A 15,128-nucleotide genomic window follows, 5' to 3' on the forward strand; every position below is an offset into this window, starting at 1 on the left:
ACAATATGTCCTCATCCTACTTTTGGTCATTTGCACTGGAGCTCAAATCTACATTGGGTATCTGCTAGCAGCATAATGCTGAACCCACTACATTTCTTTCTCTTGAAAAGCAAGACTTTCCTATTGCACACAAAAAGAAATATATTTAATACTTATTGGTGCAACTGATTATTAAAAAAAATACACTCTATGATCATCTGAATGATGTTTGATGCTGTATGGAATTGCTATAGGTACAATTGCTGCAGGACCCTCATTAACTCTTATTATTTTCAGGCAGCTAAATAATCAGATGCTTTCTTTTTTTAGTGTATAACACTGTTTATTTTGCATATAACCTTTTATGTATTTTATTTTCTTACTTCAAACTGTATACAACAAAAGAAGAATGATTCTTTGCACTTCTTCAGTTTTGGAAACTAAAACTGTTCAACAGCAAAAGGAAGTGTTCCAAATTAAGAACTAGGTCCTTATCCTATACACTCACATTAAACAACACTTCATTCCTAAGGAGCCATTGGTTTTATTTAGATTATTCCACGGGATGCAGATCTGGATGCTGCTAGAACGTTAAGTGCCTGTTTAAAGTCTGTCCTACACAGAGGAGCATGCAAATTGATTCAGACTCAACAAACAGAAGAGAGACTGTTCTGAACTAGAAACACAGGAATAGCCTTTCGTTCCATACCAGTGCAGCAGTGATAAAGCAAAACCTTATAATCAAATTATTTAAAGATTATTTATTTAAACAGATTAAAAATTACTTTTGCTGTAGCTACTTGTCTGTAAAAATTAACAATACTATTGTTCCTCAATTACAAATCTTATTTTTATGCTTAAAGAGTTTATTCTCTGAGGCATTCAGTGTCAATTGCTAATGAAAACCCTTGTAGTGCAGAATTCAGGTAAAAGATAAATGCAGTCAGTTATTTAGAATGACAGAAAGAACAAAACAAAATCAACCAACCAAAGTAAAACATAAGAAAAACAAACAAACAAGCAAGCAAACAAAACCTAATAAATCAGGAATAAAACTGAGGAAAAATAGGGAAGAAAAAAAAAAAAAAAAAAAGAAGCTGTGGGACTTGTGTGATTATAGTATACAATCAAAGCACATGATCCCAGATTATTCAAATTACCTGTGACAAAAGGACAGTTAAATGTCTGTGAAATGCCAATCATCCTTAGTTGGAATGAACCCACTGCTAAAAAATCTAGTCATATTCCCAAAGGAATTCAGGGTAAAGTGCTGAGAAGTCACTACTCTAACAATAACACTTCCAGAAAACAGAAAATCTGCACCAACACACTAATATCAATCAGTTAATGACTTATGCATTGAAAAATGCAAACAAGTTTAACTGGGGAAGCAAATAATCCATTATTTTCTACAGAGTATTTGCAAAACTAAGGAGAGAAAAACTGTAAGCAAAAGCCTTGCTGTGAAAAGGGAAAAAAAAAAAATTAATATGCATTTCATGAAGACATTTAAATAACAAGTTCAGCAGGATATTACAGATATTACAGCAGAATAATGCAAGCCGTATTTCTGAGTGATAAAATCTTTTAATAAATAATGTCAGAATGGTGTTGGTGGAATAATGGTTCCACAGTGTATGTTGCTAATTGAACGACTGCAGATTAAGCTTAAACTCATAACTTTTTTCTATCCTGGCTGCTGGATGTCCTGTCTATTGAGGAACAGGGAAGTCTGGTAAAAGGAACATTTATATTCCACATAAAAGATACAGACCTGTATTAGCAAACTGCATTTGTTCAGCATGAGTCAGAAGCTAATGTCAGATTTGTCATGTAAATAAACCCAGACTCTATGGAGACTGTAGGCAATGTGCTCCAATTGTTTCAGATAAAAGCCCTGAAGAATTCACCTTGAGATATTCATAATCATGAGAAGGATAATTTGATACATTTTCTCATTAATCTTTTACACTCTTTGCACTGCTAATATTCTGCCAATTTATTTTTATTTGTGCTTTGTATCTTTTTATTGTACTTGTATTTAGAGATACAAGTATGTGGGAACAGCAGCAATTAAATAATAAAACAGACATAATAGCATTAACAAAACATTTGTATAAACAGATATCACACTACTATGCCTCAAGATTTAACATTCTAGGATTCTAGGATTATTTTATTTAGCTCATAGGAAAACCAGAATGTTTATGACAATTTCACATAAATCTTAAAAATATCTCTACAAAATATAATTACAGTATCTATAAAAATGTCTATCGAAATGAATACTAAAAGTTTTCTATTTTTTATTATCCCCTTAAATAAAAACTTTGCATTAGAATAGCTCTAAACCCTATGATATTATTCTATATGGAATTTTACAGATGTTCCAAATAATTGTAGTTTCTCATGCACAAAATTCAATATTATGCTCAAATAAGGAATCTGTCACATCATGTAAAAACAGTAATACATAAACCCCATTATCCCTTTGTTCCATCTCTATTAACATGCTGTTAAAGCTAGTGACCCTCCCAGAATTCTTGAAGTCTAGTGCTGGGCTACCACAGGAAAAAAGCCAAGCAACAGAGGGTAAAAGGTAACTCCTCTGCCAGCAAAGCCCTGCCATAAGAATCTTATCAACTCCACAAGCAATACCCAGATACATAAATACATTGAGGTATCTGTACTCCCTGCAAAAAACACTGCTCATTTTATTCCTCCTACATCCAATGGCTCCAATACCCCAGGGTGAGTGAAGAGAAACAGTGCTGCAGCCATGCATTTAACTTATTATCATATTGATGCTTGTTAGATGAGTATCGTTAATATTTACTTACAAAAGAAACATTAAAATACACTCAGTGTTAACAGTATAAAATGAAATACCAATCCATGGGAGCAAATGTATACAGATGTGTGCATGCACCCACACACAGCACTTTCCTTTGTAAAGAACATCTTTAAAAAGAAATAAAAACTACTTACACCAGAATAGAAAGGCTCACCAGACACACAGATCACATCCTGCTCCTGGATCATCAAAATATCTTTGGCTAAGTGCAATCGCACTTTGAAAGGCTCCTGGTTACCATCCTGCAGCAAACAAACCCCTGTCTTTGTCTGCAAAGGAGGGAATAAAGAAAATTTAAAAAAAAATAAAAAATAAAAAAAAAATAGGTATTTTCAGTTAGAATTAGCACTTAGAATTGTTAGAAGTGGTATTTTGAATAAGAATATTTTATAAATAGGTGCAGTCACAATAAATACATTAAAAAACACCCAAAACTATTTTCAATGATGGCTGCATTTACTGTGTTTAAACAATGTTAGAGTAGTCAACAGTAAAGATGTATTTTGCAATAATAGGGTGCTATTTAATCCATGATGATTTTGTGAAACTCCTTCCAAATTGCTTCAAATCATCTGTGCTCTTATTTTCCATCTTTTTATTAAATTATGGCATCTCACTTGGACACAAAATAGAAGCTGATCCTCGACATATTACACCATTTTTGATACAGAAACACATACAAACCAGCCAGATATGAGTACCAACAGCTACAGGAACCCAGTTGTGGGCCATTTATTCTTTGTCTGTGAATGCAGCATTGATTTAACTTTATGTTCCTTTTCAAATGAGGATGCTGAGCTAAGAATGAGAGAAAATAAATCAAAGACTAATCCCTCTAGTAAATCAGTTGTTGCTCCATTTCTGTATTTTACATTTATGGCTAAAGATCAGGAATTCTGCAGGATTCTTCAATATTTAATAAATTATTTTTCAGTACTTTACAGAGTTATTGCAGTAGTACCTACTTGTAATATCTTTTGGGGCATTGTACATGAGAGGTTGAGCACTGAAAAAGCTGGCACATGAAAGTACCATCAGTACATAATTTTCCCTGAAGGTTATGTTGAAAATAGCACTCTTTGTAACACTTCATCAATGGACAAAATACCTACTGGTGGAGCTTTTTTTTTTTTTTTTAATATGAGAAACCTGCTTACAAATAATCTAAAAATGTAGCCTTACAAGTAATCTACCAGCATAAGTGTTTACATAGACACATATATAGATATATTCACTTACATATCTCAGAAGAAAATTCACATATAAGCAGTATTGAAAACCTTCTACTCATCAGTGACAAAAAAAAACCAAAAAAACCCTTCACTATCTTCATAGAGGTCAGATTTCAATCCACCAACTGTAAAAAGTTAGCTTAAGAGGAGATCAAGGAAAGAAAAGTATTTCTCTGAACTTTAAGTGCCAAGGTTGACCTGGCTGAATCTCAGGACTCTTTCTCAGACAAGAGTTTAAAAGAGCATTTGGAAGATCTCCCCATAGTGTGCTCTCACATCCATAGCATGGAGAGAACAAACACAAATATGGAACTGACAGTAGGCCACTGGCAAAAGAGAAGTTTAAATCTTTCTCACAAGGTTTTAAAAGAGGTGGAAAGGTCGAGGACAATCTTTAAATAGCTCTACATAATATTCTCCACTGACAAACTGTTCTGTCACTTCTGCTCCATACTCAACACTCAAAGTTTGGAAATTTTTTTTTTTTGGATGCCGGGAGCAAATTCATGTAACTCAGCCATGACTTTGAAAGTGGCTTTGACATTGCTTTTAATCTTTTTAATGTAGGTAAGAAGAAAAAAATGAAGAGTTCCATGCATTGAACTCACATTGAGGTCAGTTGAACCTCTGGTCAACAGACATCCTACACCATTTTTCTAATATTAACATGCCTTTTTTTTTTTTTTTCGTGAACAGGATAAGAGAGAAAGTGATTAACATGCACAGAGAAAATAAATAAATCACAGAAGGAGTTAGGTTTTCAGCACCACTGAAAAATTTTCTCATATCATACATAAAATGTTACATTATTAAAGTAAAGAGTAGTTATGTCCTTGGAACTTCTTTACACACTAAGATGCCTCCTCTATCCTTGGAGTTGTGAAGGAAGCAGCAAGTGACAAAGGAAATTGAACAACAGTGATTCTAAATAATTATGGTAAAAAAAAATGGCTAACACTTAGAAAATACCTTTCTTCTGCAACAAAGTTTGCAACATGCCTTTCCTCCTCCCTGGATAACTGGCAATAGGACAAATTCTGCCTCTCATACACTGGGTATAGCAACTGCCTTACTTGATTGCACATTTCTGATTTGGTCAATACCTTATAAAATCTCTAGAGTCTTTCTGCAAAAGCTGAGGGGCTACTTTGTAGGAATTAGAGGCAACCACAGCAGGCACAATTTGACATTAGAATAAAATTAAAATTCAAGTCAGTTTTTAAATGCATATGAGCTGAGGTTATTCAACCTGAACAAGCAAATCAAGCTTGGGAACAGCAAAGTATTTTGGCCCTTGGAAAGATTGATCACACACACTCAGACCTTATTTACATCAGACATTCTAAAATGTAATGAACCACTTTACTGTTGTTGGGTTTTATGAAAGCTAGTTTACAATACAGTTCAAAATTAAATCTTCAATTATACTACCTCCTTCCCTCTCCTACCTGACAGCTGCATTAACAACCATGTTAAGGAGAAGAATATAGCTGAGTTTCATTGGGTAACTTCAAAAGAAGACCTTGAGAACAAAGACTGGAATTTAATTGTTTAATTTTTGTCTGTTGAAACCTCTTTCTTGCTGGGCTCACTCCCTTCAAAGTGTTCCACAAATTGAGTAAAATAAAGAAACAAAGATATGAGTTCTTAATCCAGAGCTGGAAATTTGGGAAGACAACTTGTATATATACTTTCATATAAACTGCTGTGCACATCAGCATTTTTTATTCATGTGGCCCCAGCAAAATTATTCTGACCAGCTGCATAGCCTATAGCCCAGCCCTCTCTCACTTTTGGAGAGCTTAAGACTGTGTGCATGTGTGAGTGAGGTGGGGGAGTGCAGAGCTATGCCTCATATAAGCTTTTGTTCCTGATACCAATTTTTAAGAGATTCCATGTGAGGCTGTGCTAAAGCTTGTCCCCTCAAGCCTTCCCCATGTCACTGGCAGAGGGCTGAGCCCCACTCCTGTCTTACAGCAGTAAGACACAAACAGCACATCAGCTGAACTGCTGGGCCATGCGAGGCATCACCTTGAGCTCAAACGTGTGACACACTGCACCACCTCACAGCAAACATGCAGAGAGAAGCACAGCCCAGCTGATGACAATTTGTTAAGCCAATAAATCTTGACTGAGCCCAAATCACCAAGAACATCACCTTATTTATAGATTTGGGCTCCTGTGCTGCAAGGATAGAAAGAAAACTGAGTGCTTGAATTTGGACATTTTTATGAAACGGAGGAGATGTGTTAAGGAATGCATATGGAAGCATTGTAAAGAGGTGAAAAAGAGAGTTTCCATATGAGAGAAGAGCCTGTGGCTTCAAGCAAAAGCAGTGATGAAGAAAGGTAGTGGCACCTAACAGATGCAGTGAATGCTGCACCCACACAAGGCTGCCTCTGCTCATGTCAATCAAAAAAGTTTTAAGCTGAGTTAGATAAGAATATTGACAGAGCAAGAGCTGATGCCCTGGGAACTGCTTACATTTCCTGAACTAATACAATTACAAGAGAGGCTGAAAACTGGTCTTCATTTGCTTCATCACACCAGTTTGTGGTGAGCTTTCTGCTTCAGGTCACTATCAGAGGACAGTTTAGGTGGGCAGAGCCCTTAAGGCAGGCTGCTTTTCCAGATAATATGGTCACACTCTGACCATTATCAGCAACAAAGCAATAAAAAGGCCACTTAAAAATTATACCCTGACATTGTCCATAGAAGCTGTATGTAAAAGGTCTGGCCTATCCTGAAAGGAATTTAAAAACTCTTACATACCAAAACAAACATTCCACATTTCTTAAATGGCCGTCACAAATATTTAAGAATTAATTTTAGAAAAAATACACATGAAAACAACAGTTTCTACGTTTATGCTAGCAGCAGAGTACCTACAAAACACATACCAAAATAAGCACTGCAGGAGAAACATCATTTAAGTTACCTGTTGATTTAGAAATAAATTTCCTGCAGAACTTCCAAAATAAATATTTTTAAAAATTATCTGGCTTATACAAGTCTGCTGGCAGATTCTTTTTCCCATTTTATGCCTTCTTTTCCCTTGTCATAAATGACAAGGAAAAAAACCAACATATTCCAAAACCTTTTCTATGTTTTGTCCTTGAAGAAAGTTTCTCAGTTTTTCAGGCAATTTTAAATACTTGTAATTAGTTTTAAAGACATGGCTGTGTCTTCTCCTTTATGCTCTTTTATCTATGTCTTTGTCCCTACAGAAATAAAACAATTTATCTAGCTTTGCTTCTCATAGTTTCATATCAGCAGGAAGACTTCAACAAATATCCCAGAATAGTTTAGTCCATGAACAAGTAGAAGAAAGAAGAAAAAAAAAAAAAATCTCAGCACATTTTCTATGCAAGGTGACCTGGATTTTTAGTTTCTACTTTGACTGTTATGTCCTAAAATAAAGTAAGCCTCTGCAATTTGGTTTTAAGTCCTGAAATTTATTTCTACTATCAGGAACATGATAGCAGTAAGGAGAATGGGTTACAAAACTGCCTTAAATGTGTACCTGGCTCCTTCAGATTAACATCTACCCTTTTGGATGCTTATTTGAACTGAGGCTGACCTCTGAGTATCTGGAAATATGCCTGTCACTGCTTCACAATCTTAAGTATAATAATAAAAAAGGAAATTGAATCAGAGGTTTAAGGAGGTAATGGCATTGGATTTAAAGAGGAAATAGCAGAGGCAGGAATACAGGAATATGTGTCAGAACCATACATGGGATGTTTTTTAAACAGTCCAGCTACACATTCCGTGGAGGTATTGCTAGCTTAAGTGAAAAGCACTTATATTGTCAAAAACTGGAATGCAGCCCAGACACACAGGGATGTGTTCAGCTTGTCATTCAGAGCCTCTTCAATCAGATACCAACACTTTCCAATCCAAGGGCCAGCAAGTTCATTCCTGCATATCAATTGTACATTCTAGTCTGAAAGAACTGCAGGAAAATTCTGAATTTGGACTTAAACTTATTTTAATTTGATTTGTCAGGTATTTGAAGGTACTGTCAAGTATTTGCTGTGGCATTCTAAGAGTGATTTTATTGAAAGAATGAATTCTTATAGAGAAAGTTCTTGTTTCATACAGTCTGCAATACAAAACATAAATTAGATACTTGGAAAAAATATATTTCTATATAAGCTAAGGTTCCTTTTCAGAGCAAAAATTTTCTTTTCTGACACTGTAAAGATGCCACTTTGATATCTAAATAGCCAGTGAGCTTACTGTGACTATGGAGTTGAACCCAAGAGGTAAGGTAATACAAAACTGAAGGCTATTGTGAGAACATCTGTATTAGTATTAGAAATCCTGGCATTGCTATTTAACAGGATTTATAAACAAAGGAAAACAACATCTTACTCCGAAATGTGTAAATCAGAAATGGCATAAAGATGACTAGAAACAGACCAGAAGAGAATATAACAATATTTATGGAAGAAATTGAAAAAAGTTAAATATGGCTTAAAATCTAAAACATGTTTTGTTGCAGGAAAGCCCCTCAACAACTTGAATATGGAATGTTGAAATAGAGGTCACTACATCTTTGAATAACAGAACATATCAAATTATGAAGTTTGTGAAGTTTACAAGAATATTTACAGAATTAATAAAGCAGAGGACAAACAGTTTACCAACTCAAATTAATCCTTCAAAGAAACAATGAACGCTATTGTGAAAACAAATGAATAGAGTGTAAGCAGGAAAATGAATGGGGTAGTTATTAACTAATAAGTTTAATGCTATATTGAGGGAGGGGGGGCAGCCAAGCTATTAGAAGTAAATAATGAGATTTCAAAAAGTTAGAAAGCTTCTAATGCAGCTTGTTCATAAAGTACATGGAAAATAGGAACTTTAAAAAAAATGAAGGGGAGAATGTTCTAATGCATTATAATCATCCCAAGTCTTCAATTTCAAGAGGACACTTTCACTGCAGAGGACAGTATTATGTCAGAGACTTAGGTTATCTTCCAAGAGATAGTTTTCAGAATATAGAATAAGGTCAAGTGAGTACAGATCAGCATTTACAGTTACTCTGATTTATGCTCTTGTAAAGTTCAAAAAGCTCAGGATAAAGGGTAAAAGAGGAGCTGGATAGTCTTATGGCTTAGAAATTGTTAAATAGAAGAACCAGCAAAATGGATATATTTGCTGATCAGTGAGGGAAAGAACACAGAATACTGAAAAATAAAATATGAAACAGTGAAAAAAATCCCAGAAGCAGCAAGCAGAGAAGTCATACAAACACAAAAAAAAATTTAAAAATCACCTTTTCAGATACCAGATAGTTTCCCTTAATAAATGTGCATATGCCTGTAAGATCTTCTCTTTTTGTAGTGCCATTTGAATTGTCTAGCACAGAAGTTATTTTCTTGCAGAATAAAACTACTTTAAGATGCCTTGAAAGGCAGCACAGCCTGAAGATAAGATGCTTGGAGGAGAAAATAATCATTAGGATCCTAGAAATCACTTTGAGGTTGAAAACAGACTCTGCCTATCTACATATCTGTGTTTAACCTCTCATTATAATAACCCTGACTGATCCAATCAGATCTGCTGTAGGAACTCAGATACAAAGTGCACATACAGATACCTAAAAGGAGACAAGACCATTTCAGTGTCCAAATCTAAACCAAATCTCACTAGCAGACATTAGAAGAAATTAGCGATGCATGAAAGCATCAGTACTATGAAAGAACTAAGGTTCCCTCAGAGACCTCCAGTGCACTAGAGCAGCAGCTAAACAGAATGAAAAGTCATTTGAGGAGAACAAAAAAGAGAATGTCATGGACACCACGAAAAACATGCTTTAGCCTCAGCACATCTACGTGGAAAATTTGTTTTCATGCTAATTGAAACTCAGCTCAAACCATTTACTGCCATTACTAAGGATGGAAGTATCAACAAGAATCTGAGCTGCATTCACCAGTTTGGGAGAGTAATCTCAGCTCTTCTGCAGTGTAGTGGCTACAGCACCAGGATATGCAGATGAAAGGAAACAAAAAGGGGAAGAGGAAGATCAAATAGTCAAGATGCTTCACAAAAGGTTTTATTGCCATTAACAAAAACTTCTTAGTAACTATTTTGGCACAGAAGATGCCAGAGATATTTTTCCCACATATGTAGTACGATTGAGAATTTGATACAATAGGGGATGGAGGGGAGAGAAGCCTGAAAGTTTTAAATGCAGTGACTAGAGAACCAATTAAACGAAAAAAACTGGAGCAAAGTCTACAGCTACTTTACCATTCAAGCCAATAGTTGAAATAAATAAAATATCAGCAAAATATTTGTGGCTTAAAGTGACTAAACTAGTGCTAAAGATGTACCAAGATTCAATAGAACCATGAGCTAATTAAGGGTGCAGTGCCACAGTGGTCTTCTCCTCAGTTGTTAACATCATTTTTGTAAGAAGCCCAAATACCAGATGAAGTTTTGGTGACAAATCTGGCAGATTTAAGGTAGGAAGAAAATTGTATTAAAATTAATAGCTAGGAGATAGATATTGACTTGAAATAACTGACAGAATGGATGATTTCACATTATACTGGCCTCAAGTGAAACATCTCATTAAGTAATTAATTAAACCTGGATGGATGAGATTTAAAGTCCAAATAACATCCTGCCTAGTTCCATCAGCCTATTGTAAGTCTATTATCACAAACTCAAAGGACCACAGGACCACAACAGCAGGTGGGAACCCAAACTGGGGACTCAGAAGGGGACACTGAGTCTGGGTCCCCTGCCAGGGCTGTCCTAGAGCAGCTTCAGCTCCAGTGTCTGAGTGTGAAAACCATTATGGCAAGAAAATGCCATAGCACCCCTTGGAGTGAGCAGAGGTCAGTGCCTGGGAGCATGGAGCACACAATGGAACATAGTTTTGGATAGCACAGGACCTGTTATGGAATATTCAGGGAGGAACCAAAGACAAGGGAAGGGATTCCTTGTTTTGTGGGGATTAATGAGTACCTGAAAATAGAGAGCTAAGGTAGGAAAAAAAGAATAGGTCACATGCAGTTTTCTAGTCAGTGTGTTTGTCTGGCCATGACCCAAGCCCAGTCTAGATTGGGAGACTGGAGACTGGGATCCAGGGATAGCTGCTGGGCACAGCACCTAAGCCCCACTGCTGGAGACACCCACAACATAGATATACACATATACTCTAAAGAGTGGACCTCAATCCTGCTCAGCCAGAGAGGGGAGCAGGATGAGAGTGTTGGTGCTGTCTGTGAATGCTCTGTGTCTTGCTATTGGATCTGTGTGACTCATTATGTATAAAAATATATATGGATACATGTGGTGCATATGTGTGCTCTGCCTCCATATGCCTACTGGGGATACATCTTCACCCTCATGACTCTTCTGGACCTGGGCATATGGAGCTGCAGCAGCCTCTCCTCTCTTGGGCTTTCAGATCTAGCTCACTGTACTTTCCCTCAAAGAAAAATCAGAGCAGATGATACAACGATAGTGCTAAGGTTTAGTTTAAAATTACACTAAGTGCAAGCATAAGGCTGCTGATTATTTATTTAGACACAGGTATTTGCTGAAGGTAGGTTAAAAACCTGTGTTTTATTAACTTCTTTTGGAGAGGAAAGAGACAGAGCGGAGTCTCGGAAGTGACACCACTGACTCTGCGGCACAAACCCAATTTTACACAAAACATATAAACTGGGGTTGAATCTACCTCATTTAATTTTATTTAAATGCTAGTTAAAGGATCTTCTTTGCAGTCTCCAGATTATGGAGATTTTTTAGGATGGGTGGAATCGTTCTCTTCTTCCCTTGTCTACCATGAAAGCTCCACAAATCAGCTGATTTTTAAAGAGTTAAACTTGAAATCAATGGCCCCACTAGAAACTAGATACAGAATGTAACAAATCTTGCACTATACTTGCACTGTAAAAGCTAAGTTAGGACTCACACACCAAGTTGTCTTTCTGTGGCTGTTCTTGTCATTATGTCTGCTGGACACAAAGTGAAGTTAATTGCCACTAAATAGTCTATAGAGCTTAAATAGCAACATAAAAAGCTAAGAAAATAATACTTACCTTCCTCTTTAACTGAATAACTGCATTCAAAAAAAATAGCAATAAAACCAAAATATCCTAATAACATGCTTTAACTCTTGGTCAGCCATGAAGCAGTTAGGGAGTGAGACTGCATGATCACTGCAGGCTCCTTCCAACTGAAAGTATTCTATTTGAAAAGCCAAACCTCAAGATTAAAAAGAATGCTTCCTTCCATGCAAATAATCTGGCATATATTCTACAAAATGTACACCATGCATGCATCTTCTGAGGTATAAAAGCCTGATATATACCATCCTGGAAAAAAAAAAAAATCACAGTATTCTTTCCCAAAGGCAAGGTTCATTTTAATATTACTTTTTGACCCTACTACTCCTTTCAGAGTCACAATTTAGTGTTCTTTATTCTGCTTATTTTCTCTTCTCCCCTCATTTACTCTGATTCTCAAGTCACAATTGGTTTTAGCTGCTGTTAGTTCTTGATTTTAGTACTGCTCCAATCCCTTCACTTCTATTTTTTTTCATGGTCACACTTAAAGTTCTAGCCAGTTTTCTTGTTTCCAGTTCTATCTTCCTAAATGATGTTTGTGGTTTTCAGTGTACAGGTAATTGTCATGATTTTTTAATTATAATAATGCATTAAAATCATTACATAATTTGCTGTAAATGGTTCTCACTGTGTCTGAATTGCTGAAGTCGTTAAAATCACATTAAAACAATTGTTTATAGACAATCACTGAGTAAATAAGATGCCCTTGCTAATGTCTACAAATACATTTTATTTGTTTTCTTTAAGGCAAATTATAAACACAGAAATCACTCCCCTCATCTCTAGTGGAAGGGGACTTTCCATCGACATCATGAAACTAATTCTAGGCAAAAATTACTCTTACCGAATTGCTTTTCATTTTGGTCATCTTCACAGCTTCCCTCCCCCCACCCACGTTTCTCCAATACATCTTCACTTCCCCCCTGATTCTGACATTTTTCTTCATGCATAGGCTTTAGGATACAAACCATTCAAGGAGAACAAAGCTCACACAAAATGTAGCTGCCTGCACCACATTGTGCCCAAAGAGGTAAGTGGGAACAGAGGTGAGGTCTAGTGATGAATACACTTGTGCAAATTCTTTCATCTTCTACTACAAAGTCAAACAGCCACCATGAACTGATCAGCTGCATAACTTGTACTTGACTATGTAATTCCTAAAACTTCAGGGGAAGTAAAGAAAAAAAAAAGGGGGGGGGGAAGTATCTTGCATATAAAAAGGATTAAAAGTTCATTGATTTACATTCTACTACTTGAAAAAAAATCTGATCCTACCTCTTCACAGGCGGTCCTGAAATCCATGTGCTATGACACAGCAAGTGATATTTGTCTAAAATGGAGAGAAAGATTTTATTAGAATGAAAAAGATATAGCAAAACATAAAGGTTATCTGTCTGAGATGAGCAACTGCACTTCTTTGCTAGGTCCAGTTATAGCCATTGCTTAAAAGAAGAAATGATCAAAGTTGCAACAGGATTAGGAAGTTGTTCCTGTTCTTATAAAGTAAGCAACCTGGTTTCACTGAATAATCAAAGGAATACTTGTGTTCCCACCACTCCTACCCTTTCACAGGACAATCAAACATTTTTCTTAATGCAGGTGTGAATTTCCTTTCTGTGTTTTTCAATTTCTGTTTCATAAATAAGAGTATATTCAAAAGTAACAAAAATAGAGACAATTAAGTGTTGCTCTTCGGAGCACTCCCTCTCTTTTAAAAAACTTTTTTCTTTTCTCCTCTAATTAAAAACCATCACTCACCAGGACCTTTTGTCTCACATTTTATAAATGTACCTAATCTCTCCACAGAAGTTGCTGTCATTTAACAGTGTGCTTACTTTGCAGAAATATTTATGAGTTGAAAAATAAATGTTAGGAAAGTCAGGAATACATGTGAGCACTGGCAAAATGTCACACCAAATCCTGCAAATATTACTTTGCCTGCCCTTTACTTATGCACACTTATGCATTCATTTATTTATGTGATAAAGCCAATGGAACAGGATGTTAGCAGAGGCTACTAACAGTGTTCTGCTGCTGGGTCTGCAATAGAAACACTCATGCATCAGTCAGTAACATTTTCAGGAAACACAAAACAGTTCTGGGCAAAACAGCAGTTTCATTCAATGGCTGGAAAAAAAAAATCCTGTAACAAAATTCTCTCAATCAAGTATTTTATTGCTATTTTGTATTAATAAAGTACTTGCTATTATTTGTATAAGTATAGTTCTCAGTTCCAATACAAAATTTGCACCATTAGCCCAAGTTTAAAATAAAATTCTAAATTCCTCACATAACTCAAAAATTTAAGTCCTAATACAATTAAATTTCTTAAAAATAATAAAATCCTTTTATTAAATCTCTTGATTTATTTTGCTGCCCTGAATGCAGTTTTATTGAACAGCACACATATGAAGTTAATGTTCTCTATTTATTGAGCTCTGCCTGGTTCACAGGCTGTGCTCTAGACTAATTTCTAGCAGAGATATCCTAGGTTGGCTACATAACAATTCAGAAATTTAAAAAGGACCCATCATTCCTTCCTTATCAGCTTTACATGAGCACCAAGATCCAATAATGAACTGTATCTGTAATTCTGCTATCAAAAATGCTCATAAAATCAAGGTCACTGTTACAGTTTCAAAGATTTTTCTCTCTGGTGGGTCAGTTGTGTTGCAATGTATGTTTCCTTGAAATCTTTATGAACTCTTTTCTCAGCTAAATAAACTGAAGTTGAAAAGAGGCTTTACTCACTTTAGCCAAATATTCTGAGGACTTAGCCTTCTGGAACTATGCATCTCTGAATAATAAACTGAAGCAATGCACAGTGCTCTCCTTTCTTGGGCCCTGGATATGGCAGGTGACTAATTCTTACTGCAGTCAAAAGTTTATTCTCTTGTGTTATGTTCTGCCCTATTAATAAAAGTTTTGCCAAGTTCAGGTTTGGGCAACTTTGCTTCCACAGTCAACAAC

General features: G+C 35.8%; 1 protein-coding gene across 1 annotated transcript in view; it reads right to left on the minus strand.

The window, feature by feature from the left end:
- Positions 1–15,128, minus strand: part of SNTG1 (syntrophin gamma 1) — a 313,327-nt gene that overhangs the window by 137,857 nt on the left and 160,342 nt on the right. The window contains exons 2-3 of the mRNA XM_056485667.1: positions 13,434–13,488; positions 2,968–3,102 (exon numbers count right to left, since the gene is read on the minus strand). Of these exons, the coding sequence (XP_056341642.1) occupies positions 2,968–3,102; positions 13,434–13,460 (162 nt within the window). The 5' untranslated portion in view covers positions 13,461–13,488. The remainder of the gene's footprint in view (positions 1–2,967; positions 3,103–13,433; positions 13,489–15,128) is intronic.

This window comes from Oenanthe melanoleuca, chromosome 2 (assembly GCF_029582105.1).
Source record: "Oenanthe melanoleuca isolate GR-GAL-2019-014 chromosome 2, OMel1.0, whole genome shotgun sequence".
NCBI classification, from domain to species: domain Eukaryota; kingdom Metazoa; phylum Chordata; class Aves; order Passeriformes; family Muscicapidae; genus Oenanthe; species Oenanthe melanoleuca.